Source organism: Nycticebus coucang, chromosome 7 (assembly GCF_027406575.1).
Source record: "Nycticebus coucang isolate mNycCou1 chromosome 7, mNycCou1.pri, whole genome shotgun sequence".
Taxonomy (NCBI): Eukaryota; Metazoa; Chordata; class Mammalia; order Primates; family Lorisidae; genus Nycticebus; species Nycticebus coucang.
In genome coordinates this window covers 74,942,093-74,968,821 of record NC_069786.1, presented here as the reverse complement: position 1 = coordinate 74,968,821, position 26,729 = coordinate 74,942,093, and the positions used below count along the sequence as shown (strand labels likewise).

At 38.7% G+C, this 26,729-nt stretch overlaps 1 protein-coding gene across 11 annotated transcripts in view; it reads right to left on the bottom strand.

Annotated features, from left to right (window-relative positions):
* OSBPL6 (oxysterol binding protein like 6) overlaps window positions 1–26,729 on the bottom strand; it is a 225,152-nt gene that overhangs the window by 7,695 nt on the left and 190,728 nt on the right. For 5 of the 11 annotated variants that reach the window (XM_053597362.1, XM_053597364.1, XM_053597366.1 and 2 more), the window contains 9 exons: window positions 25,917–26,082; window positions 19,654–19,787; window positions 10,303–10,410; window positions 8,303–8,440; window positions 4,463–4,550; window positions 3,697–3,950; window positions 2,815–2,952; window positions 2,404–2,467; window positions 901–979 (listed from right to left, as the gene is read on the bottom strand). In XM_053597362.1, coding sequence (XP_053453337.1) covers window positions 901–979; window positions 2,404–2,467; window positions 2,815–2,952; window positions 3,697–3,950; window positions 4,463–4,550; window positions 8,303–8,440; window positions 10,303–10,410; window positions 19,654–19,787; window positions 25,917–26,082 — 1,169 coding nt within the window. Of the gene's footprint in view, window positions 1–900; window positions 980–2,403; window positions 2,468–2,814; window positions 2,953–3,696; window positions 3,951–4,462; window positions 4,551–8,302; window positions 8,441–10,302; window positions 10,411–18,736; window positions 18,761–19,653; window positions 19,788–25,916; window positions 26,083–26,729 lie in introns of all 11 variants that reach the window. The other 6 variants (XM_053597359.1, XM_053597358.1, XM_053597360.1 and 3 more) reach the window with 2 other exon arrangements.

The following is a 26,729-nucleotide window of genomic DNA, read 5'->3' as shown; positions in this document are numbered from 1 at the left end:
TTACTCTGGAAACACTATTTTAGACTCTAAGTTAAGAACAAAGAAGTGGATAATTCTTTGAGAAGTGAGTGAGGAACATAACCAAGATGGCACAAACCTAATGTAAATTCTGGGCAGTAAAGTTACAGAATTCCTGCCAAGGAATGAAATGACATAGCTTCAAACACCATTTAAGTTTTTGCACATTACATATATTTTTCAAATAAAATGTTATTTTAAGATAAAATAAAAAGATTCAAGTTCCCCCCCAAATTTATAAATTGGTCTACTGTAGGCACTTTATATGTCTAGGAAAACTTTCCTCCTCATGAATTTTCAAATATTGAAAGTTTGTTTTGAGGTCCTGGGAATACCTCCCTCTCCCCATCTTCCTCCTTATCCAGTCCACCAGCACATTCTGTCATCCAAGGAGACAGAAACAAGACAAAAAAAACAAATGAAGAAATACAAATAATCAAGCCCTTGGCCTCAACAAAAACTTCAATTAATTTTAAAAGGTTTAGAGGCCATGTCCTCTAGAACACAACTATAAAAGGATTCCACAACTCTTCATTGATTATATAACTTAAAATTTAAAATAGTCCCCAGACCTAAGGTGAACTCAAAAGTGAAATTATAAATTGTATGGCACAGATATTAAACAGGGGAACTTCCATATAAAATGAATATCAGCCCAGCGGCTGGGTCATGGCAGGTACCTGATACTGACTGGTGGAGGATGTGAAAAGATGTTGGGAAACTTTGATACCTATGCTATTCTCATTTGGGGGGGAGTGCGTTCTCAAAACTCTTAACTCTTTGGCCATACATAGAAATGGACTTCTGGCAACTTCTAGAGTTTAAAATACCACTTCTGATTTAGGAAAAGCAGAGGCCAAAAGGGAGCTGAGAGCCACCTACTTCGGAAGCACGACATTCAGTGTTCCAACAGGCAGGATTTCCATCGACTTTCCCCAGAACTTGTTTTTCCATCTGATATCTAAACAACATAAGCAGAAGAAATAAATACTCCAGATATAATCATTTGTTATGTAAAAAATAACTCATATTATATTTGACAAAAAGTTTTGCAATCACAATTGGTTCTACATTGTTGATTTAACATAGCAGTGCCTGAAGATGGTCCAAGGTGACAATATGAACTGTTAACCAAAATAATCTATGTTTCTCTATAATATTGACTCTTTATTAATTTTCAGCTAACAAGACTGGGAGAAATCTGGAATAATGTATGCATGTGTACATCTTCACATTCACATATAAACCCAGACTCCACAGTGCTTTAATGTCCAGGTAGTAACAAATGTTGTAAGTTTTAATTAAAAGGTAAAGATAGTTAACATATATACCACGCGTGAGGTATATGTGAAAAATAATTGCAGTATGGTAATACCATTGATTTATATACACGATCCCCCCCCATATAGAAGAGTTATATGATTTGGGAAAACAGTAAAAAAAAAATCTCTTAATACAGATAAGATTTATTAAAAAGTGAGTTTAACTTAATGAACATGTTCCTACATTTGTTGTTAAGATATTGCCCAGCCCCAGCACTTCATCTCATATGATGGCTTTATGTTTTCCTTGTGGAAACTCACATTTACCTGTGCATTTGTAACAACCACCTCTCTTTGATGATCTAAAGGAGTTTGGTGCTGCCTCCACAAAATTTTTGACTCTTGGCTATGCCTAAGAAATGATTTACTGTCTCATAAAGTACAGTTACAGCATTCTACAATTTAGTGTGTTTTCAGATTACGGTGATGCATTCAGTGAGCAATGAAGTAGCCTGCCAGACACGTATGAATTATTTGCACTTTATGGTCAAATTTGTGTATATATTATTTTTTTCCTAATGGTGTTTTGAAACTTTTTTTTTAAGGCAAACTTGTCACACTCTGACTAAACAATAGGTATTAATAAGTAAATAATTCAATCCAAACCCCTGAGTCCCAGTGAGTTAAAGACCAGGAATTATTGCAACATTTATACATCTCCACAGACTATGACCACAGATGATGTGCTGTAGAGCCTTCCTGCTGGATTAAAATGTCTTTGCACACCCCCAAGACACGAGAAGGCAGCATATGGAGCCTCCATGTTATAGACACAGACAGTGAGGCACCGGGACAAGGTGACGGCTCCGGGCTGGCACAGGCAGCAGGGAGCTCTGCCGTTCCAGAAGGCTTTGCTTCCTAGATGAGCAATCTCATCTCCTAGATGACACACTTTCATATTTAAAGCAGGAAATGTAATTTTTCAAATGGAACTTGGCACCAATTACCAACATGCTCTGAGTTCCAAAGGTAGAGATCTAACTGGGCATGATGTACCTTCAGAAGCCAGACATTTTATCATAGGCTCCTACGTGTGATTTTAAATTATAATTGAAATACAAACCTTGCCAAAACACAAAATTCTTTGATTCACAGTGACAGGCAGAAATGGGTGGATGATGACTAACCTGGTAATTAAAAAGAAAAGAGAAGATAGTGACATCAGTGTTAAAACTTTCAGAAGCGATCATTGTTTTTACAATATATACTGGTTACCCCCAATAAAAGCTACTATTCATTCATTTCTGCTAGTGAATTACTCTCAGAATGTGTAAGTAAATTGTTAGCTTTCAAGATTCTATGCTTAAACACCGAGAACTTACATAATTTCCAGGGGGCAATGATGCTGATGGGCTCAGTAAATTTTCCATGAACTGGTATCATAACCTACCCCAAATCGTTATCAAAGGCTGTTTCCATCTGCAAACTGCTTTCCTACCTCTATAGAATCCTCACTGAGTGCACTGGCACTAACCTGTTCTGAGAAAAATCGGAATCCCTTGTCTTCTCTGATGCATTCATAAGTCTCCCCCAGGACTGGGTTGAATGGCTTACTTCCTGCTCGGAAATACGTGGAGCAGTACCCCGACACTGCAAATGCAGCAATGAGAACCTGTTAAAACATTGGAGAAAGGAAAATAATATAGGAGAGACTACCGCCTGGGCTTTTGTCCCTTTTCCTCTAGATTTTACACACTCCACGTGCATGGGTGAGGATGTGATGGCATTTGTATTTTCAATGTGCACAGCAGCTCCATCAACACACGGTGAAAAAAAATACACAGAACAGGGAACCAGTAGGCCATCAAGGTCAAGTGTTCCTTACTTACACGTCCACCCAACTGCACGGGTATCTCAGAGTTCAAAGGTTCTGGAACCCAGTTTATAGGTTATGCCACATGCCAATCTTAGCACCATGTGCAGGGGGCTTGTGGCCGCTGGTGCTCTGCAGAGGGCAGGGCAAGTTTTCCATTCATGGAGTAAAGGGCAGAGTACAGACAAGAGATTTCTCTCTCAGACCTAAGTTCCTGAACAGATGGGTTATCTTGGCATTCAGGAAAAGCTGATAAAGCAGGGCAAGGCATGCCTTAAACCTCTAAGGAACATGATGCCTTTACTGTCTAACTTTAGAAACATCCTCTAGAGACCAAGGATAAGCCACAAAAGGTGTATCTTCTAGGAAAGACATATCTGGGACTTTTTGGCACTGTCTGATTTATGCACACAGACCACTTCTCTCTCACGTAGGCAGTGAGAATGTTACGCAAAAAGTAGATTCGTCATCATAACAAATTCTGGCTTAGTCCATGTCTAGAAGTGGTGAATCCCTAAAGGGCTCTGCGGAGTTACTGATTACCATGCGCTCGTATGGGTCATCAGTTTCCGAAGCCTTGTCCAGAAGCTCACTGTATTCCATTTCCTCGCAGAGATGCTGCAGAGTGTTGAGGGGCTCGTTTAGCTCCACAGGCATAGAGACTTTGGACAGGTCTTTACCAATGTTGTTCCTCAAGATATTCCACAGGTTAATGTTACTGGTGTCAGGACAAGGAGCTGGCAGACACGTTCGACGTCCGTTCCGGAAGGCCCCTCCTGTAAGCTCCCCATTCAGGACTAGAAGAGGGAGAATCACAATGAAAGATACTTTGCTTTCCTGATTTCATAAAATCAAGAAGGGAAAAAACTCCTTAAAATAAGTATGATTGCAGAAAAATATTATGATTGTGATATATTTCCTGAGCCTTCATTGTACTGACTCAAGAGTAAATGGAATTACTTCAAACAAGGTTGCTACAAATGCATAAAACATTAGCATATAGGTTTTTAAACAGGTGTTCAATATCCTCAAATATCATCAAGGAAGGTATGTCAAATTAAAAAGAAATAAATCTATTTAGCAAAGACTTAAACTTTGGGTTTGAGTAAGAGGTAAACATTTTTAACTACCTCACCATTTATCTCACGATATTTTCAACCATTCACCTCAACAGATATATAAAATTAAAATCCACTGAACAATCAGCTTGCAAAAAGAACAATTAGTGGTGGTGGGGGAAGTGTCTGTTCATTTAGTCACCAGTGTTGGCATGTAGATAGAACAACCTGGAAGCTCAAATGATGCATACTTTGCCGAGAAATATTGTCCGCAACACTGGTGTTGTCTTCAGATATATTATCACTCACGTCACTGATGTAAGACTCATCATCTGAAGCCTAAGGAAGGGAAGAATAAAGAACATAGAGGCATCAGCATTCTTGTTCAGTATTGAAAGCTAGGATAATCAAATACTATAACAAAATATCACTGCAATGAAAAGCAGAGGTCATAGTGTATTTGGCATATGTACACTTGAGGGTCTTCTGTGAGCTAGGATATAGGATCGTTAGAAAAGAGTCCTAGTTTTTAAGTAGCTTCCTCTCTTAGTTGGAGCAGGAGGCTGGGGGAGGCCAGACAGAGCCAGAAATGTACCAAGAATGCACCTAGAAGGCCGTATGACTCGGCCCAGAGGAAATGATATTTTATTTTATTTTTTTTTTATTGTTGGGGATTCATTGAGGGTACAATAAGCCAGGTTACATTGATTGCAATTGTTAGGTAAAGTCCCTTTTGCAATCATGTCTTGCCCCCATAAAGTGTGACACACACCAAGGCCCCACCCCCCTCCCTCCGTCCCTCTTTCTGCTTCCCCCCATAACCTTAATTGTCATTAATTGTCCTCATATCAAAATTGAGTACATAGGATTCATGCTTCTCCATTCTTGTGATGCTTTACTAAGAATAATGTCTTCCACGTCCATCCAGGTTAATACGAAGGATGTAAAGTCTCCATTTTTTTTTTATGGCTGAATAGTATTCCATGGTATACATATACCACAGCTTGTTAATCCATTCCTGGGTTGGTGGGCATTTAGGCTGTTTCCACATTTTGGCGATTGTAAATTGAGCTGCAATAAACAGTCTAGTACAAGTGTCCTTATGATAAAAGGATTTTTTTCCTTCTGGGTAGATGCCCAGTAATGGGATTGCAGGATCAAATGGGAGGTCTAGCTTGAGTGCTTTGAGGTTTCTCCATACTTCCTTCCAGAAAGGTTGTACTAGTTTGCAGTCCCACCAGCAGTGTAAAAGTGTTCCCTTCTCTCCACATCCACGCCAGTCACTCTTCCTGCTACAGCCAGAGACACAGGCGTCCTTGGCAAATGGACACCTCTTTCCTTTGGCTGCTGGGAAGCCTAGAAGAAGACGGGGGCTTGATGCTGCCCTGAGAGCAGGGGTCAGACTGAAAGGTCTTTGTTTTAATAGCTAAGGAGTCTAGATTATCAGCCTAAGGACTGTGGGGAATAAGGACATAATCAGATTTGCCTTTTAGAAAGATTATCATCTCAGGTTGCCAGTGGAAAACAGATAGGAGGGGCAAGACAGGAGGCTGGAAAGCCAGGTATAGGACTGCAAGGGTGATCTAGGTGTGGAGCAGCAGCAGTGAGGCTGCAGGAAATTGTACATTTCTGAGAGTGCTTAGGTGATAGAAGTTGCAGAAACTGATGAGTGAACCAAGATGGGTGGTAGTAAAGGAGCAGGATGAGTGAAGAATAATGCCTGGGCATTCGATAGGAACACTTGGATACAAGAACACTCGGACAGGCGGTATGAGAGGTGTGGGCAGGCTGGGCATTCCCCCCACCAGGGGGTGGTGGTGGTGGTGGTGTGTACTGAAGACCCTTGTTGATTAACCCTTTTCTGGATATGCTGATTTAGAGGTTCAGTGAGCACCAGGTGGCAATGTCTCACAGGTAGCTGGTTACGTGGGTCCTGAGCTGACGCTCTCTCTCGATTTGCTTTGTCCTTCAGCTTCAGACTTGACCATTCAAATACCTGACAGATAACTTCACTGTGCGGTCTGGCAAACTCACGATGCCTCAAAGTGAACTCACTGTCTCCATGCGCCCCTGCCCTTCATCCTCTATTTTGCCTCTAGGTTCATTTTCCTCCATCCCTCACTCCACCCCCAGGGGGGCACTAGCACCGTGCTGGGACTCATGTAACAACCTGCTTTGCATCCTCTTCCCTTCTGTGTCTCCAGCATCTAGGGCAGGTAGTACCTGAGGACTCAGCTTGGTGTGCTCCAGGAGTTGGGAAACAGGGAGATAAAGTTGCTCTCAGAGAGATAAGCTATAAAGTCATCAGATGAGGAAAGAGAGCTCAGGTAACACACGGTCAAGTTCAACTATAACCTGATAGAAGGATGAGGACTTGTCAGTTAGGGGAGCTCAGACAAAGAAGAGTCAGAAAAGGAAGTTCTGGTAGCATGCCCACGGAACAGTGGTCCCCAGGGTGCAGGCTGACAGTCACATATACCCAGGCCATGTGGCCTCCTCCCTGTGATGGAGAGGGAGCATGGAGCTTTAACATCCTGGCTCCCCGGGCCTTAAATTCAATCAACTCAGTTCTTCTATTACCATTCTGCATCCTCCTGACTACCATGCAAATCTGCCCATAGGGAACAAGGCACTAACCAGCAAGCATGATTATTTTGTCCACCTGACAGTATTAATTGCCATTACAAGTAATTAAAGTAGCACTCCGGCCCGTGAATGGGGGTCTCTGTGAACCTGTTACTGTGTGCTGTGGGATCTGAGAAGCAGGTGCACGCCTTGGTATGCGGGCAAATTCAGTACAAGAACCCTGCTTTACTTTTCTTGCACTACCCATGTATGAAATTGATACGTGTTCATTATTTCTTTTTCATTTCCTCTTTACCTTTGTTTCTAAAATCACTCATAATTTCAAACATCCAAAAACAACTACTAGTAATTGTCAGGATGTTTCCCCGAATCAATTTCCTACACCCAAGGAAATAACATTTAACAGCTATTTCAGTTCTTTTTTGTAAAAATGCAGTACAGATTTGCAATTCCAAATGGCAAAATTCCTGATCAGCTGTGTGGAAAAGAGTTTTGGCTGCTTCCCCTATGCATGAGAAAAAAAAAGAAAGCCTAGACTTCTCTACTGTGAGATTCAGTCATGTGATAGAAAGCCACTTTTGCCCCCTAAATCCATTTTAATAAAAACAAGCAGGCCAGGCATGATGGCGCATATCTGTAATCCTAGCACTTTTGGAGGCTGAGGCGAGTGGATTGCCTGAGCTCAATCAGGAGTTCAAGACCAGACAGAGCAAGAGTGAGACCTCATTTCTACAAAAAAAAGAAAAACTAGCTGGGCGTTGTGGTGGGTGCCTGCAGTCCCAGCTACTGGGGGTGCTGAAGCAAGAGATCAATTGAATCCAGGAGTTTGAGGTTGCTGTGAGCTATGGCGAGGCCATGGCAATCCTACTCAAGGCAACAAAGTGAGACTCTGTCTCAAAAAAAACCCAAACATACAAAAACACCAATCAAACATACTTGACTAAATTTCAGTGTAAGAACTAAGTTCTGTAACCTGACCAAGGAACAGGTTTCCTGTTAAGGAATCTTGCCAAGACTTATGAGCATGAAGAGTAATCCAATAGTTTTTATGACAGCCAGGGAACAACCTGCTCCAAAATCATAATTACTCAAGTGAGTATGTGCCAGACATTATCCTCCCAGGTTTGAGTTCATGTCCCTGGCAAAGAGATGTAATATTTATGTGTCTGTGCGTGTACATGAATAGTGGTTTTCTAATTCTTCTTCTATAAAGAGCTCTTGTCATTAATGATTTGGTTACCCTGAAATATAAATTGTGGAAGAGAGACAGAATAAATAGTTTTTTTCCCTTAGTTCATCAAATTTAAGTTACTGGTGCTCAGAAGTGTTAAGATGTATTTGATAAAAGGGAACTGATGGGAGTTTGCCTGTTTTTCAGCATTGCCATAATCTGGGTATCTTATTGTGATGTAAAGAAACACACACCCATATTTCCACAGTGTTGTTTTCTTTAACCCAAACTCACAGTCCCAAGCAGTAGGAGAGGACAGGTGAAGGAACCTTACCTCATTCTCGGAAGAACTTGCCGAGAGGAGCACCTCCTGGGCGTCAAAGAACTCAGAGACAGACTCTGACATGGAGAGGCGGCTCTCGTTGGCTACTTGCTGTGACAGGGGGAGACTGACATGGATTTGCTCACCAGCCTGCAGGGGAGAGAAATACATGGTGCTATCATTTTCTCTCCTGTTGGAATAGCTACTCCTTTACATTAGCCAGAGTTTTACTTTTTAACACTATGCGTTAGAAGAGTGGTGACACAAGTAATTTTCACTTGCAACTCAGCAATGATCACTGCATAAGTTTCCTCCTATTATGTTTAAAACTTCCAAAATGCATAGTTGAAGGATGTTAGTACCATGTCTTAATTGGAAATCCATGCTCAGTTGATGTCAAGTGGAATTTAACAGGTTAAACCTCTATTAATACTCTAAATTGATTGCAGAGACATAATCATTCTCTTACTCTCATGCCAGCTGTTACTAGTCATATTCTAATCAGTATCCTAAACCTCAAGAAGTATTTGTAGAAACTACTAAAGATGTGCTAAGAAAATAATAAGATTAATTTTTTTCAAATGCAAACATTTGAAAGCTGAGACTATAAGACTAATTTTTGAGACAGAATATATACAAGTGACTTTCTAATCTGATCATGAATTTTAACCAATGAGACACATGATCAGAGTATTGAATCTTATTTCAAAGTATACTTTTATACAATAGTGATAAATTTTTGTTCAAGGAAGATAAGTTTTTTTTTTTTTTTTGTAGAGACAGAGTTTCACTTTATTGCCCTCGGTAGAGTGCCGTGGCGTCACACAGCTCAAGCAACCTCCAACTCCTGGGCTTAGGCGATTCTCCTGCCTCAGCCTCCTGAGTAGCTGGGACTACAGGCACCCACCAAGGGAAGATAAGTTTTAATTAGAAATATATGTAAGAGCACTATAATATATGTACTCTAGTATACATTTCAGGTTGAAAGAAGATTTCAACTGAGATGATTAAATAATTTTCAAATGACAAATTTTAGAACTACTTCTAGACTTTGGGACATTGACTGAAAATAACTGTTATTAGAGAAAATAGGGCCCATGGATGGCTGTCGGGTGGACAGCTGAAGTCAAAGATAAGCTATCTTAGCATAATATTTCCTAAGCAATTCGAACCCACAAACCTATAGATTTCTAGTCAAATACATGTTTTTGGTGCAAATATGACTTTAGGATTAGTTAAAATTCTCATCTTGTTGTATGGACCACTGTATACAAAACTCTTATATTGCTGTTGAAACGTATATGTTCTCATGGCTATAAAATAATAATTTTATGAACGGTCATACATAGAATTACACAGTTAAGTTTAGCCCAAACGCTGGATGTTCTCTTTTGTTGTTTGTTCAATCTGAAAAATGGAATAATAATGTCACCTACCTCAGAGGGCTGTTGATAGTGTCAAATGAGATAACACGTGCAAAGTATTTAGCATGACACCAGCACGTAGTGGACAGTCACTGACCTTGTCAGCTGTGGATCATCCTCACCCGCTGCAGCAACTGCAGCAGCCCCATCAGCATGAGCAAGGTCAAGTGCCCTGTGCCTTTAGATAGGGCTTTTAAAACCAATCTCAAGAAAACTTTTATTTAGCAACTTCTCAACTAAAAAAATTTTTTAAAAATATTTCATTGTCCATTTAATGATAAGGAACATTTAGAATGAAGAATGAGAATGGCACAGAAAATTAACAAGCTGGAGTAGACAGATAAATAAAATATTCAGTGGTATTAGGTGAACAGAGGAATAAAGATGAATAAAAATAGACACTGATCACCAAGAATCAATGATGTCAAACTCATATACATCCTGTAGTCTAAAGAACGCTGAACTGTCCACCACACAACTCTTTATGGATAGAATCATAATAACAGCGAAAGCACTGCATAAAAATAAATGAAAAAGTACAGTCGATTTAGATACTTTTTAGGTACTTCTATTAAACATGAGTCTTACCTCATCAGGGCTAGGAATAATATTTACACTGACAACCTGATCACAAATAATAGACTCTGAATGTATTCTGTTCAACCGACTCCTTAGTTCAGCATTCTGGTTGAGTGCCTTAAAATAATAAAAACCACACATGTAATTCCAAGTCAACAAGCGAGCAAAAGACAGAACAAGGACACAAATACGACTTAGACGACAATGCCTGTGATGCTTTTAGCTCTAACTTTGGAATTAGCCAGAGCCCATCAGTGACAAGAAAACAAATGGCTCAGAATTAAGGTATTACTTTTTTATAATATAAGATCACTGCTTGTAGGTTAGTGGGCTGAAAGAGTTAATGGATTTCATAAAATGATTTATTCAATTTTCTCTTCCTTAGAGTCAGGCCTATTACATCCAACCCCAGTCTACCACCACATATATATTACTTTTTGCAGCCTGGGATAAAAACTATTGATTCTTTCAGTTTATTTATTTATTTGTTCAAGTTTCTAAAGTTTGAAAGTCATTTTAATTCCAGAGAGGTATCTTAAAAAGTGTTTGGAAATGGAAGAAGTAATGAACTGTTTTTAGTTTACAGAACTGTATTTTAGTCTGGTTCAAGAAAATAGCTGTATTTTCATTTTCCAGGAGCACATAATTAATACATATGACAGTGCAGCAGAACTCAAGCACAGACAAAAAGGTGCCTTCACTGACCAAGCGTAGACATTGACAACCATATAAGAACAAAATACTGAAAGTAAACTAATTCCAGGTTATCTACATCACATTACTTTCAACATACCTTCAGTTAGCACGAGAAAAACACTACCCGCTATAATAGAGTTTAGTGCATGGAGCAACTGCATTTATACAGAAGAGAACAGCTTTATTCAAGCACTGCTTCCCTACAGGAACAAAGAAAATGTGAATCCTCGGGGAATGCACACCACGTTGATCTATGGGAACATGCTTCACTTATATTACACAGATGTGGTTAACCAGAATAACATCAAGCCTCAAGTACAAGCCCTTGGTGAGGACAAGGCCCATGGAAAAGATGGACATCTTCCTTCCCTTCTCATTAAAATCAGCAATTTGGAGATAAAGGTGGATGTTTTGAAGTAGAAGATCAATGTCAAGATTCAGTGAAGTGGGCATCTGACCCAGGGCATGGGCACTCTGCTTCATTCAGAGCCACTGAATGACTTTATGACTTCATAAAGTACACCAATACACATACAAATATAATATCATAATTACAACTCTGTATCTACTAAAACTTCCAGGATAAATGCAAATTAGCTAAACTCTCCACTGGTGCTGAGCAGTGCAAAGAACAGCCTCTTCTCTCCTCTCTCCACCCTGGTTCCCACTTCTTCCCTCCGTTCAACCTAGCTTTTGCTTTTTGAGGAGAGAATGTTCACTCGCAGCTTTTGGCTTTTATTTAAAGCCTTCAGAACAAGTTCATAAAATATAATACGTCAAATGATACACTTGATCTGGTGGGCTGCCAAGTACTGATGGATCAAAAGTGGATTCAGATCCTAGGGTCACTGCATGTGGAGACAAGAGGAAATACGTGTAACCCTGGCTATCTGAGAAAAAAGGAGTATGTCAGAAAAAGAAGTGCTAAGGTGCTTAGTAAATAAACCACGTGCCTCCAAGGAAGAATCCTAGTATCTTTTCATTCTACAAAAGTGCTTAGGATCATTTTTCCTGGAGCGAAATCCCAAACACTTAGAATCTGAAAAAGAATACTGCATCATTCTTATGCCTGGTGACTACTACAGACGCGCTTATGTGTTCATTATTTCCCTGCCTAGAAGTATATGGAACATGGTCTTAGTTATTGAAATATTTGGAACCAGGTATATTGTGCCTCCATGTATGTGGAGGCCTCATGGTAAGCTGCAATTTTTAATTGCAGCATTGGTCTTTAGCTGAAGGTTTTATACCAATTTCAACTAGTGGTTCTTCCAAAGTAACTATACCTTCTGTTTCTACTGGAAACAGTGTTAACAAAACAACCTCATAAAAACTCAAGAGCAAGGAGATAAGTAGCGGTTTTCTTCAGGGTGGAAATGTTCAACATAGACATGTCATTTATAAGGAAAGTAGGAGAGTTGTTTGCTCTGGATATTTGAAAAAAATTAAATTCTCATTTAAATTCTTGTCTCTTCCAATATTCATTAAATGTGATCCCACCTACAGGTATGTGTGAAGGGCACACGAGATAACCTCCAGCCATTAATATCAATAGAGAATGAGCCATTTTTAAAACGGTGCATAATTTATTACTTTTCTTGGATGTGATATGAAAAATAAAATATCCTGGCCTGGGAGTCAGAAGATCAGGTTCTCTTGATCCCACAGCTAAGTGGTCTAAACCAAGTTAACCTTTCTGGCCCTCAATATTTTCAGGTGAAAAATAAGGCAGTTTAATTTGATTGAAACACATGGTCAGAATCTTGCAAAATTCATTCCGGCTATTGAGATTTTTCCAATGCTTACATTATAATTAGTGGGAATTGTCTGTACTTTCAGGAGCTAATCATAGGTATTTGGGGTTCTCATAAGAACATAATCAAGGTATTTTTATATTGCATGCAAAGTTTACTTTGACATTCACTGGAGAGAGATTTCAGTTTACCCTATATGTCTTTTCTTAATTTTATCATTGTTGAAACCCTGTTCTCTCCTCACCTGGGAGGATGAGAGTAGTGTGGGAGTAAGAGAGAGAAATCTTGGTTAACGATTCTCATTGGAATGACAAATAACAGAAGTATTTTTATTTTCATACATTTTAATTTTCACTTTTTTCAAACTAAAGTTTTTGAAATGATTCCTACTACTAAAACCCAAGATCTTTCATTGTTTACCACTTAGAGTAAATAATTATAATTTACTGCCAAAATATTAATATTGTGCCACAAGAAAACAGTTTGGTTCTGTTTTAATAATGCATTTCACTAGTTCTTATTCTAATCATTTTCAGAATTGAGACAAGAGGAGACAACTCAATTCTGCTTCTACTTTTTCAAATCAGATGTGAGTTTATAGGAAGTCATTTTATTAATAATATATATGCAGTGGTAGGAAAACATGTTGTTACATAGCACAGAAAGCATGTTAGCAAGCCCGTTCCAACACTGGCGACCCCAGTGGTGGGCAGTGTAAGCGACAACGGAGCGTGCAGCAGCCACGTCCCTGTGTCTTGCCCAGCCAGCCCCGCCTCCCTCGACCACGCAGGATGGTTTTTGAAGTTTGCTACAAAGTGTCATGAGTTCTGGGGTAGTGCTCCCAGGTAGTACTCAGGACTACCTTTATTTATTTCCCTCCCTTTAATTCAATTATTTTCTTTGTAATGATATAACAGACACCCTGGGAACATTGAGGAATAGAGGTATTGTCAGGGAAACGATGCTCTTAGTGATAATTGACATAAAAAGGCCCAGAAGATGGCATGATTCATGAAGGGAATGTACCCACGGAGAGTGAATAGCCTCATAGCAAGAACAAGGAGGCAGATCACCAGTCCCTCACACCAGCCACTGAACAAGAAACGCCATGGAGCTATCACTGCATTACGGCAGACCCAAGGCCCAGGAAGGAAGCACCTTGAAGCTGGGAATTATGCCTAGATTCTTCAGCAGGCAGCCCACTGCTTGCTTTAGTGAGCTTGGACTGCACGAAAAACTCTCCCTAATGCAGACTCATCTCCCCACGCCTTGTGCCTTGCACCTCCCTCACTATACATTAAGTCTAACATGTCCAAGGAACGCACAATTCCTTCTCCATCTATAAAAGAAGTTAGTATCTTGAAGGTCTGAGCCAGAATCAATTACCTGAATCCCCTCCTCCTTAGCTACTATCATTCATCAACCCTGGCAGATAATTCCCAAGTGAGAATTTACCTTGGAGTGGATAAGACTCAGACATAAACATTTTCCTAAGCGGAACTGTGGGTTCTGAGAGGAAAACATGACAGCCTGATGGCTGGAGAACGATGTGAAACATAAAGCCAGATGGAATCATCATAAATTTCAACCCTTTGCATGAAAGTAAACTGGTTCAAAAACAGTGAGAAAATGAGTATGGAAACTATCAAAGCTAGAGGTGTCAAAAACCAAAGCCTGGGTATCCCTTAAAAATCACCTTGTCTTTTCTATTAAAAAATTATTGCATATTTGGAAAATGAGAAAACTAGAAAAATATTTTTAAAAATTCATACCCAACTGATGGTCCATTGGTCCATTTCATCAAGCTTTTTTGTTATGCATTTTTTCATATTGTTTAATGAGTGCACAGTTTACATATTGTATCTTCCCCTTATTCTTTGCACACAAACATTTACGTTTCAAACGCTCTATGAACATAACCTTAGTAGTTGCACAGTAATCAATTATTTCTTATTATTGGGCACTAATACTGCTACTGATTTTTACTAGCATCAATATTGCTGCCATGAACATTAATATGTATAATTATTTTCTATATTCAGCATCACTTTACCTGTGTAATTTGACTTACAGGGTAAAAGGGCAAGACTTTAAATAAATATTGCCAAATTGTGTTTAAAATGACAGCAATTTAAAGTTGCTACATAGTTTTAAAAAGGATGGAAAGGATTCTATGAAGAAGGTTTTTGTACACAAAAAATTTGGCCAAGTCTCAGGGAACAAACACTCTCAGAACTTTTATCCTATCATAGAATATTTATTTTGAGTCTGTGAAATGTTGTGGAAAGGAATGATGACAGATACTATGATTGGGATTCTAACTTATGCCACTGTGTGCCGTAAGCCAGTGTTTTACTTACATTCTCATACATGGCACTTTGCATTGGATTCTAAGATGCACGTTTTCCCTCACATTTAGTGTCTCTGAAGCGCTGCGTCGTTTAATGGACAGTGGTGGTTTTTTTTTTTCTTTCTCAGTAACACACAGAATGATGGTGCATCTAATAATTGGTGGCATCTAGATTTAATGAAATACAGTCATTCTAGCTGGAATAGATGTATGCTATTCTGTTGCTCACATTTATATGGGCCCAATTCCCACTGCGGTTCGTACAAGCTGTGCACAAATTCCAAGGCCAAGAATCAAACTAGTAACAGTGATAAAATATAACTTATGGAAGATAGACTCAAGCGGAGCTGAATCTTTGATTACCTTGGTTACCTGGGGATTGCCTTCATTTTATTATCTATGACTTGATTTTGGTGTTCAAAGTACTACATTAAGTGGGACGTGAGATTACAGCTGATGTGAAATAAAGTCATTTATAAGAGATAGATGTCACATCAAATGTCTTATAGTCTTGAGACCAACATCTATGCTGCCTCTCGGGTGTGAAAGTTTATGTAAATTTCATGGGGGTAAAATAACAGAATTATGCATGTGTTGTATATATAGATCAGGGAAGTGGTATTTCTTTAGAAGAGGAATTCCTAGACTGTCTAGTCTTGCAAATTATTACTTGCTTAAGGCAGATGATGCTTTATGCTGAGTATGTAATATTTGGCATAAATTATTAATTCATCATTTCATATATTTTATATGCGATGTGTCTTCTAAAGGGTGGATTTGCTGAAGCCTTATTGAAAAGCAGCATTTTAATCATTAGACATATATCAAATGGGACTTATGTCAAATAAAATATAGGCTTTAAAAATAAAAGAAGTCATTTAAATTCAGTCTCTTTTCCTTCTTCCTTCTGTGGGGTTAGACCTGCCTTAAAAACAGGTCATGAGAAAAATACCTTGGGGTTTCATTGATGACACTTGAATATGGACCAAAGATGTCTTTAGGCCACTTGAAGTCACACTATAATGTGAAGTTATACTAATTTACAAACATACTCAAACATGGAGAATAACTGTCTCAACATATTCAAGCTATTTAGTACCTGTTCAATTGTAAGTGCTGTGTTACAAGAGGGACAGTGAGAACAGAGACGGTCAGTCAGACGGCTGACGAGTTAACGTTTCCTGCCTGCAATGTCTCCTTCTCTGTGGTTCCCTTTCCTGATGATGTAAGCATCCCAAGATGACTACCAAATCCAGGGTTGACTTTCGCTCCATATATTACTTGCTGCTAAATCAATACTGGTTCACTTTCCTTCTCGAGACTATCTTATCTCCATCCTTGATCTCAATTGTCATCGCCATCAAAGGATCCTCTTTCTTAGTTTGTCTTTTAAATATTAATGTTCTCTATGGCAACATCAATACAATGAACCTCTTTCAACATCTTCAACATCTATGACTTCCCTGATACCACCGGCATATCCACATTCCCTAGCTCAGGCCAGTCTCCTGAGCACTAGACCAAAATGTCTAACTGCCTGTCGGATGGTCCACAGATGCTGCCATCGCCACAAAAATCACTCAACGTCTAACTCTCATAAACCTGTCCCTCTTGTATTTTCTCTCTTGGGGAGAACTATCATATAACCAGTTGTCCAAGTGAACATCCTGGCCTCTGTCTTCTTGTGCCTCTCACACTGAGCTGCTCTCCAAGCCACCCTGACTTTCTGTCCTCTGTGTCACTGAAATGTTTCCCTTCCTCCTGCTAAGGCTGGAACTTCCTTAGTTCAGGGATATTATCTCAAGCATCATAAAATATTCTCACATTATCTTGAATATCACAAGAGTCTGCCCAACTAGTCTTGCCTGAATTTCATCCACCCCCATATTGTACTAGAATAATCTAATATACAGAAATATGCAGTAACGGTTCCAATTTCTGGCATTATCATTTACCAGTTAAAATTCTTTAAGCCCTCCCCATCGCTGATAGGATAAACTAAAATCCTTCAGATGGTTCCTCGTGTGCTGGGTTCTTACCTACTGAACTAGCTACTCCTAGGGTAATTCTTCCTTGTTCGTCCCATACCACAGCCACTGTGAACTGCCTGCCATTCTATAGATATCTCTCCACTGGCCTAATCATGGCTAGTGACTTGTTAGAAAGGAGTGAACTGTCAGCAAACGCAAATGCATAAGCAGAGACTGTGGCCATTTCCACATAAGAGTTCAGACTCAGAGGTGATGGGAATAAAGGCCAGTGAGGGCACCCAGTGGGGGTGTGTGGGACAGACACAAGAATGTGAACGTTGCCAAAATGCATTGATAATGCACAATTGCAGGCACTGAATTTTCTAGTGGACAGGGTGTGAGTCTATTTGGGACTTAATAGTGTCAAATTATTTCTATGCCTTTTTAGGATGAAATCAAACTTTTTGGTTAAAAAGAAAAACTGAACAAACAAAAACCCAAATAACCCAACAAAAATCTGCTGATGCTTTTTAACTTTAGATACAAATACATATATTTTGATAAGGGGGGGGGGAATACCTTAACCCAAAGGTTGCACAGTTGATATAACAAAGCAATTTTCCATTTTTACTCTTTTATCCTTTTAGCATAAGGTACTCCCAAAGAAGCTTCTGTTGTCTACTTAGCCCTAGTTCAGGGCTGATTCCTCTGTGAAGCCTGATCTGTGACTCTGCTCTCAGCTCAGCGATCTCCCATGCCTCTGAACAACAAGTAACCTGGGAATCTGCCTATTCATGCACCACTCTGAATGGACTATAGTGGGGTGCCTATCACTGTTTCCTGGGTGAACAGTGCCCTTAGAATGGGTCAGATCATGAGTTTCCTGGGAACAAAGCCAGAGCTACTTTTTATCTTGGAGTTCCACACCTTGCCCAATACCTAATATATAGTCAATTGAACAAAACTCAATGAATAAGGGCACAAACAAATGAATAACTGTGTTAAAGTTGCTCTTAATAATCATTTCTAATCCCGCCTGATGCCCAAATCTAGATCTTTATTGGCCATTCTCTGTCTTACCAACAAGCAAATAAACAAGCAGGCAAGCAAAAAGCAAAACACATTCTTCTTATTTCCCTCAGTCCAAGCTGGATTTCTATCGCTAAGCCTCCACGGTATAATATATCTGAAGGACACAGTGCAACATTTAAGGGGACACAAGCATGTTTTACATGCTCACAAGATGACATTTGAATGTTTACTTGGCAGTTATTTTGACCTTTCCAATCCATGATACTTTCAGAATAATGATTTGGAAAATTGATTAATGTCAACTTGAGTTTTCAACAGATACATGGCATAAGGAGAGTTCAGGGAAAATCATTAAAGTGTTCTCATGAACAAAGCCCTCTGCGGACTGGCAGGTCAGTAGTGCGTTCAATGCTCATGCTCTCCGGGCCGCTGGCTTTGCCCTGGCAGCAGCGAGTGCGCCTCAGCTGGCAGTGTTCCATGGTGAATGCAGGGATGGCCCGGGTTGCAGCGCCCCGTAGCACAAAACTTAACACCGAAGATAAGTTGACAGTTCAGGTACAGAAAACAGGGTGAGACAGTTCAAGTCTAACTTTTAGGAAAACTGCTCGGGCAGGATCTGACCCACATGGAGAACCACTTACCCAGGATTTGCACGCTCCTTCGCTCTGATCCAAGGCACCAGGAAGTGAACAATATTTATATAAACACCGAGTTCTCACACAAAATCGCATAACAACACTGAATTGTCAAAGGAATTAAAGTGCATTTATAGACTTTAAAGAACATATTTACTTCAGAGGAAGTAGTGTAAAACACCATAAGTGTAGCTTTAAAGGATTTCTATCAGAAATGTCAACTTTGATATTAAAACAACTTTGATATGTATACACTTAGGGATTTGATTAGTAGTGGTAAGTTCAACTGTATAAAATACATACATATCAAATATAAAAATCCAGCTTCAAGGAGCATTATTTATACAAATTAGAAAAGAAAAATAGGTAATAGTGATCAGTAATTTTCAACAGATTAAGCTGCAAGGGGAAAATAGTAAGTGTAGAGGCTCTAGTAGATTTTATTCTATTTACCATTGGGCTAAATATATTCTGGAACATAGTTTAGATGTGTAAAGCCTATAAACGCATTATTATTATTATTATTGTTATTATTTTTTATTGTTGGGGATTCATTGAGGGTACAATAAGCCAGGCTACACTGATTGCAATTGTTAGGTAAAGTCCCTCTTGCAATCATGTCTTGTCCCCATGCATTATTATTATTTTTTAAAAACCATGGACTACCTTATAGATGACCTTAGAGAGGCATTCAGTGTTCAATCAGCCAAAATAACAATTACATGCTTGCAAGCAACTGGTTTATTTTCACTCTTACCTGGACATTTTAGAGGGGAAAAGTAAGAAAATATGACACCGGTACAGTTTCACGGGAGAATTTCAGAGGACTGTCCGGCCCTATGACTGACTGCCTCCTGCCTCTCCATCTTTCATCTTACAGGGATGGGGCGTGTCATGCACGGGGGAACACACACCCTCTATACCTGGGACAGTGACTGTCGGAGTCGAGCCAGCTGCGTGCTGTGGCCTTTACTGTGCTCCTGCTCAGAAACCATTTGCTTCAGTTTCTCCTTCTCTATAGCAATGCTATTAAAGGCAGACTTCAAAAGAGAATGCACTGGGTGGGGAGAAAAGTGAGAAACAAATGTCAAATGTGTCCAAAAAGAACATACAAAATTATAAACTTCTCAGGACTTAAACTCATACACAGACATGTTCTGGAAAGGCAATGTTATAGACTAATTAAAAATCAGCCTTAAAACTCTTATCGGAATGTTTATATTCAAAACAAATATGGCAATGGTAATTAATCAGGCTGCAAATTGTGGTATTTTATACCAAACAAGCCAATAAGGACTTGGAAACAGCGTAGAAAATATGAGGATGCATTCTAAATATCAACATTTAGAAATTAACTTACAATTCCTAGAAGGAAAAAGGAACAATTTTTACTCTCCATATTTGATAATATTTGAGCAGTTCTGTGTAGCATGAAGTCTCATGCAAATCATTTAGAACTATCCAAAAATTATTTCCCAAAAGCATGCACCAAAAAAGAGCGTGTTATGAGTCCTGCCAATATAAAACAACCAGCTGATGGAGAATTTCTAACTAGTTGTTCTCTTAGAGGTAGGAAGTGACTGGAAACTAAGAATGCCACCTGTATTGCTTTCTCAGCCAGGAGTATCTAGGTATCAAAGTGTTTAGATTTAAAAGCAACAGCCCGGTGCTCCACCCCCCATTTCCTACATACCCACAACATTGGTAAAATCTGAAGCAGACTTTAATTTCAAATACAAAATGAGGTTGAATTTCCAACTTCTATCTTTAACAGAGTTCCTAAAATACAGTCTTCTAAAACAAGTATTTATTTATTTGAGAAAAGTTATTTTTAAAAGAAGTGGAACATTTTAGCATAAAATATAGCAGCCAAATTAAAGGGGGAAAATGGCAGGCCTCAGAAGGGATTCATGACCTACTGATTCACATGTTTTATTCTGCTGTCATCAATGTAAAGTTAACAGTTTTATAGCGGGATTATGTTAACATTGCCGGTACCTCTAAAAGCAAATCCTTTACCCATTTTAAAATTCACAATGCTTTCCAAAGACTTTGTTTACTCAATAGTTACAGAAAAGCTCTTTTCCCCCCAGCATAGAGAATTTGTATGTCTGTTAAAAATATGTAGTTTCAACAGAGGCTTTTTCTTAAAAAAAAAATAAACAAATTTTATTGTATGTATTTAAGGTACACAAAATAATATCATAAGATACAAATAGGTAGTAAAATGGTGACTAGAGTGGACCAAATTGACATATTCATCATCTCATTTACTTACCTATTTTTTTCTCCTTGTGCCAAGAAGAGCCATAACTTACTCATTTAGTAAAAATCTTAAATATTAGAGTTGGATACTATTCCACTGTATATGTATACCCCAGTTTCTTCAACCATTCATCCACTGATGGGACATCTAGGTTGTTTCCTATCTTGGCTATCCTGAACAATACTCTATTGAACACAGGTAGTGATTTCCTTTCCTTTTGTAAATGACCAGAAGGATTGCTGGGTCACACAGTAGTTCTATTTTTTATTTCTTTAGGAATCGCTATACTGTTTTCCATAATGGCTGTACCACTTTACATTCTTACCAACAGTGTCCAAAGGTTCCCTTTTCTTTACACTTGTTTCTTGTCTTTTTGATAATAGCTATCTTAACAGTGGTTTGGATTAGCATTTCCTGGGTGATTAGTGATGTTGAATACCTTTTCATGTACCTGTTGGCCATTTCTTTTTCTTTTTTTTTAATTAAATCATAGCTGTGTACATTAATGCAATCATGGGGTACAATGTGCTGGTTTTATATACAATTTGAAATATTTTCATCAAACTGGTTAACATAGCCTTCACGGCATTTTCTTAGATATTGTGTTAAGATATTTATATTCTACATTTAGTAAGTTTCACATGTACCCTTGTAAGATGTACTGTGGGTGTGGTCCCACCAATTACCCTCCTTCCACCCATCTTCCCCCCTCCTCTGCCTCCCCCTTCCCCTTCTTCTTGGGCTATAATTGGGTTATAGCTTTCATATGAAAGCTATAAATTGGTTTCACAGTAGGGCTGAGTACATTGGATACTTTTTCTTCCATTCTTGAGATACTTTGCTAAGAAGAGTAAGTTCCACCTCCATCAATGTAAACATGTGAGAGGTAAAGTCTCCATCTTTCTTTAAGGCTGAACATTCCATGGTGTACATACCACAATTTATTAATCCATTCGTGGGTCAATAGGCACTTGGGCTTCTTCTGTGACTTAGCAATTATGAATTAGGCTGCAATAAACATTCTGGTACAAATGTGATTTTTGGTCTTCTGGGTATATACCTAGTAGAGGAATTGTAGGATTGAATGGCAGGTCTATTTTTAGATCTCTAAGTGTTCTCCAAACATGTTTCCAAAAGGAACATATTAGTTTGCATTCCCATCAGCAGTGTAGAAGTGTTCCTTTTTCTCCACATCCACGCCAACATCTCTGGTTTTGGGATTTTGTGATGTGGGCTAATCTTACTGGAGTTAGATGATTTTTCAAAGTAGTTTTGATTTGCATTTCTCTGATGATTAAGGATGATGAGCATTTTTTTCATATATCTGTAGGCTGTGCACCTGTCTTCAGAGAAGTTTCTCTTCAAGTTCCTTGCCCACGCTGAGATGGGATCACTTGTTCTTTTCTTGCTAATACGTTTGAGTTCTTTGGTTGTTGGCCATTTTTATGTCATCTTTGTAGAAATATCTATTCAGATTCTTGGTCCATTTTAAAATCAGGTTATATGTTTTCTTGCTCTTGAATTGTAAAAGTTCTTTTTATATCCTGGGTATTAACCCTTTCTCTTTTATAAGATTTGCAAATATTTTTCCTCATTCATACGTTGGTTTTTCATTTTCGTGATTGTTACCTCCACTGTGCAGAAGCCTGTTAGTTTGATATAGCCCCATTTATTCATTTTTGCTTTTTTAGTCTGGGCTTTTGGTGTGATATCCAAGAAATCATCACCAAGATCATTATTAGTAAGGAGCTTTTGCCCTGTGTTTTCTTCTAGGAGTTTTTATCATTTCAGGTCTTATCTTTAAGAGTTTTAGCCATTTTTAGTGGCTTTTGTGTATGCTAAAAGGTAAGTGTCCAATTTTATTCTTTTGCATGTGGAAATATAGCTTTCCTAGCATTATTTATTAAAGAGACTATCCTTTTCCTATTGGGTCCTTTTTGGTGCCCTTGTTGAAAATCAGTTGACCATGCATATTTGGACTTATTTCTGGGCTCCTTATTCTGTTCCACTGGCCTCTACATCTGCTTTTATGCTAGTGACACACACTGTTTTGATTACTATAGCTTTATAATATAATTTTAACTCAGAAAGTGTGATGCCTTTAACTTTTTCCTCTCAGAATTGCTCTGCTATTGAGGCTTCTGTGATTCCATGTGAATTTTAGGATTTTTTACCTATATCTTGGAAGAATGCCATTGGGATTTTAATAGAGATTACATTGAATCTATATATTATTTTAGGTGGTGTGGACACTTTAACAATAGAAATTATTCTGAGCCATGAGCATGGAATACCTTTCACTTTTTAGTGTCCTCTTCAATTTTTTTCATTAGTGTTTTATAATTTTTAGTGTATAGGTCTTTTAATTCCTTGGTTAAATGTGTTCCTTTCTATTTTATTCTATTTTGATGCTATCAGAAGTGGGGGTGTTATCTTGATTTCTTTTTCAGCTAGGTTGTTATATGTGTAAAGAAATGTGAGTCACATATGCAGAAAAGTGGTTACTACAGTGGGAACTTATTAACATATCTGTCATCTCACTTTCTCATTTTATGTCCTATTATTTTATAGAATTCATTAGTTCTAATAGTTTTTCAGTGGAGTCTTTGGGGTTTTCTAATATAGGATCATGTCACCTGCAAATAGAGATAATTGTACTCCTCCCTATCTGATTTGGGTATCTTTTTTTTTTTTTTTTTTTTTACCTTGTCTGATCACTCTTGAGAATATTTCCAGTACTAGATGGTTAGAGTAGGCATCCCTGTCTTGCACAAGATCTTAGAGGAAAAGCATTCAGTTTTTCCTCATTGATAATAATGTTAGCTGTGGGTTTCTCATAAATGGCCTTTATTATGTTGAGCAGCTTTCCTTCTCTACCTAAACTGTTAAGAGTTTTTATAGAGAAATGATGTGGAACTTTGTCAAATACCTTTTTTTGCATTAAATGATGTCATCTCAGGGTTTTTATCTTTCAGTTGGTTAAAGTGATGCATCATTCAATGGAAGGTTTAAAACAGTTGAAACTTGGATTTCCTGAAAGCTTCAGGATTGCAACTAAATACACAAAGCTTTCCTGGGGCTGCCTTCCAATGTAGTCATCTCTTTTTAGCAGCTGTGCTACACTCACACACTCAGCTCACATGTTTGTTGTCTCATTCTACCTGCTTTATCCCCTCCCCACCAAAGTAAAAGTTATTGGCTGCAAATCTGTGCTGTGACGTGCACAAAATAACATCGCTCCAGTCTAATAACATCAGGAAGAACAAAATGGCAGGTGAGACAGTACAGAATCTCACAGAATCTCAGTTGAGAAATCTATCAGACAAGAGGGATAAAATTGTTTAGCCTAAGTGTTTTGGAATTATGGAATTCAAGAAATATCTGCTAACGCTTTTTTGCTGATGGTTTGAAACCACAAATTTTGGTTAAGTTGAGCATCTCTAGAAACGTCCTCGGTGTGCCTCCATTTCCTGGAGATGTTTGGAGCACTACAGGCCACTGGAGATGTTCCCTTTCATATCACTATTCAAGAACATTTCATAAACTATTACCAGCAGCGCCAGGGGAAATAAATGGGAGGAATTTATAATAAAGCGTTTGTGACCAAAAGCAACATAATATATATCTCTCTCCAGGTTAAAAGACAATGGCTGAGAAGGTACCACTTGAAGTCAAAAAATGAACTTCAGTAGTTGAGCGTTAAATACTATAGCGGTAAAGGGGCAGTTAATTTTGGAGTTAAGGCTCTTCTTGTTAAACCCAGACAGGGCTGCTCAGTCCACGCATACTCTATCTTGCTTCTTATTTATCGTATTCTACTCTCTTTGGCTGATGCTAACAATTTAATTTATACAACAAGCCTTATTGAAAATGTAAAATAAAAAAAGGACTCTAAGAGAAAAACTCAATTTAATTCAAGTTGGGGAGAGGGGGAGGGAGATTGATGTGCGGCCACTGAACGTGCACAACATAAAGCTGTACGGCACACCTCCTGGGAGAGGGACACCACTGCAAGAGGGACCTTACCTAACAAACGCAAACATTGTCACACAATCATTTGTACCTGTGTATTAATCTGCAATTAAAAAAATTAAAAAAAAATTCAAAATATTCAAAGTTAAAAAAAAAAAAGAGTACTGACAAAAGCTCTTTCTAAAAAAAAAAAAAACAAACCACCTCCATGCTGGGTTGATTCCCTGTCCTCATGTCTGAACTGGCCCAGTTGCTCTGACTAGCAGAGTATATGCTGTGCTGGCTCCTGAGCTGGCCTTGGAGAGGACAGACAGCTTCCACCCCCATGTTCTTGGAGCCTTTATCTGCCACAAAGGGGAAGAGGGGCATGTGTGTCCCTCAGCTGTGTGCTGCCAACATGCCAGGCACTCAAGGAAAGCCAGCTTGGGTTGTCCAGCCCCGCTCAGCCTGGGGCTGATCATCAGTAAGTGAGCCTTGTCAGAGATGTGTGGCACAGAGGCTTAGCTGCTAGCTAAGCCCTGCCTAAATTCCTAACCTGCAAATTTTAAAGTACAATAAATGAGTATTATTTAATTAAAAAAGAGAAAGATCCAAACAGAATCTATTGTTTTTCCTTGTTAAGGATAACCAAAAAATATGTATGAAATGATAACGAAGAGACATTGGGAAAAGAAGACGTTGAGCAGTAGCATCTTGCTAGATTGCCTAGAATAACATTTTTTTGTCTCTGCCCTCCCTTCATGACACTAAATTCAGTGAAAGCAGCAACCTGCGATGTTCTCCCACGGGAGGCGCTGCGGCCTGCTGCACTTTGTATATAGAACTCTAACCACCACATCAAACCGTTTACTCTTTATACCATTACCCCACTGACCAAGACAAAAGAACAAAGGACAATCTTTCATCACAGAACAGAGCTTCTTTAAGGGTGCATATATTTATTGTTACCTTTCTGTGCAATCAGACAGAATTCTTCTTGCAGCTTTGTATAATCCATTGAACTTTCTAGAGGGTCAGTGAGGTGGGTAGGGGGAGTCTGAAATTCAATATCTGCACAAAGGTTGGGGTTGGAGGAATGCAAACGAACTGGTGACATGGTGGCACTGAAAGGAACCTGAAAGGGGAAGATACAAATTATTAAAGAGTGGCAGTGCGTTGTTCCACCTGCTCTTACATAGAAAAGACTATCCCCTGCTTCAAAATAATGGATTCCTCTCTGATGACACACGCAGAGACACGCCAGGCTCATTTATTTTGCAGATGATTGGGGTGAAAAGAGGGAGTCTCATTTCCCAGTTGATTTAGCATTGCTGTGGACTCACGGGCTTTTCACTGCTACAGAGAGAGATGACTACAGAATGACATTGGGACATTGGAGAAAAAGGAAGGACAGGAAGAAAGGGCATAATCCCTTTCAGATATGCTTTGACTCTGAAACCACATTGAACCTAAAACACAACTGGCAGAAAACAGCAGTCTGAACTGTGTTGTACCTGACCTTCTCCTACAAAGTCTGGCTGCTATGCTCACTTTTTGGAGCCTGGAGCAGGATTTTACTAAACACACAAAAATTCAAGAAATACATATACAAAAAAGATTCACCTGCTCTGTAGCCATTAGATAAAACACAAATCAATCTTAATAGTAAATACAATAATGGCTTAAAGGTACTACCAATTATTTTCAAAAGTGGTTTATTAAAATATATGCTAGTGAATGAAATATATATTATGTAAGTCACTGTGGTTACCTTTGTATGTT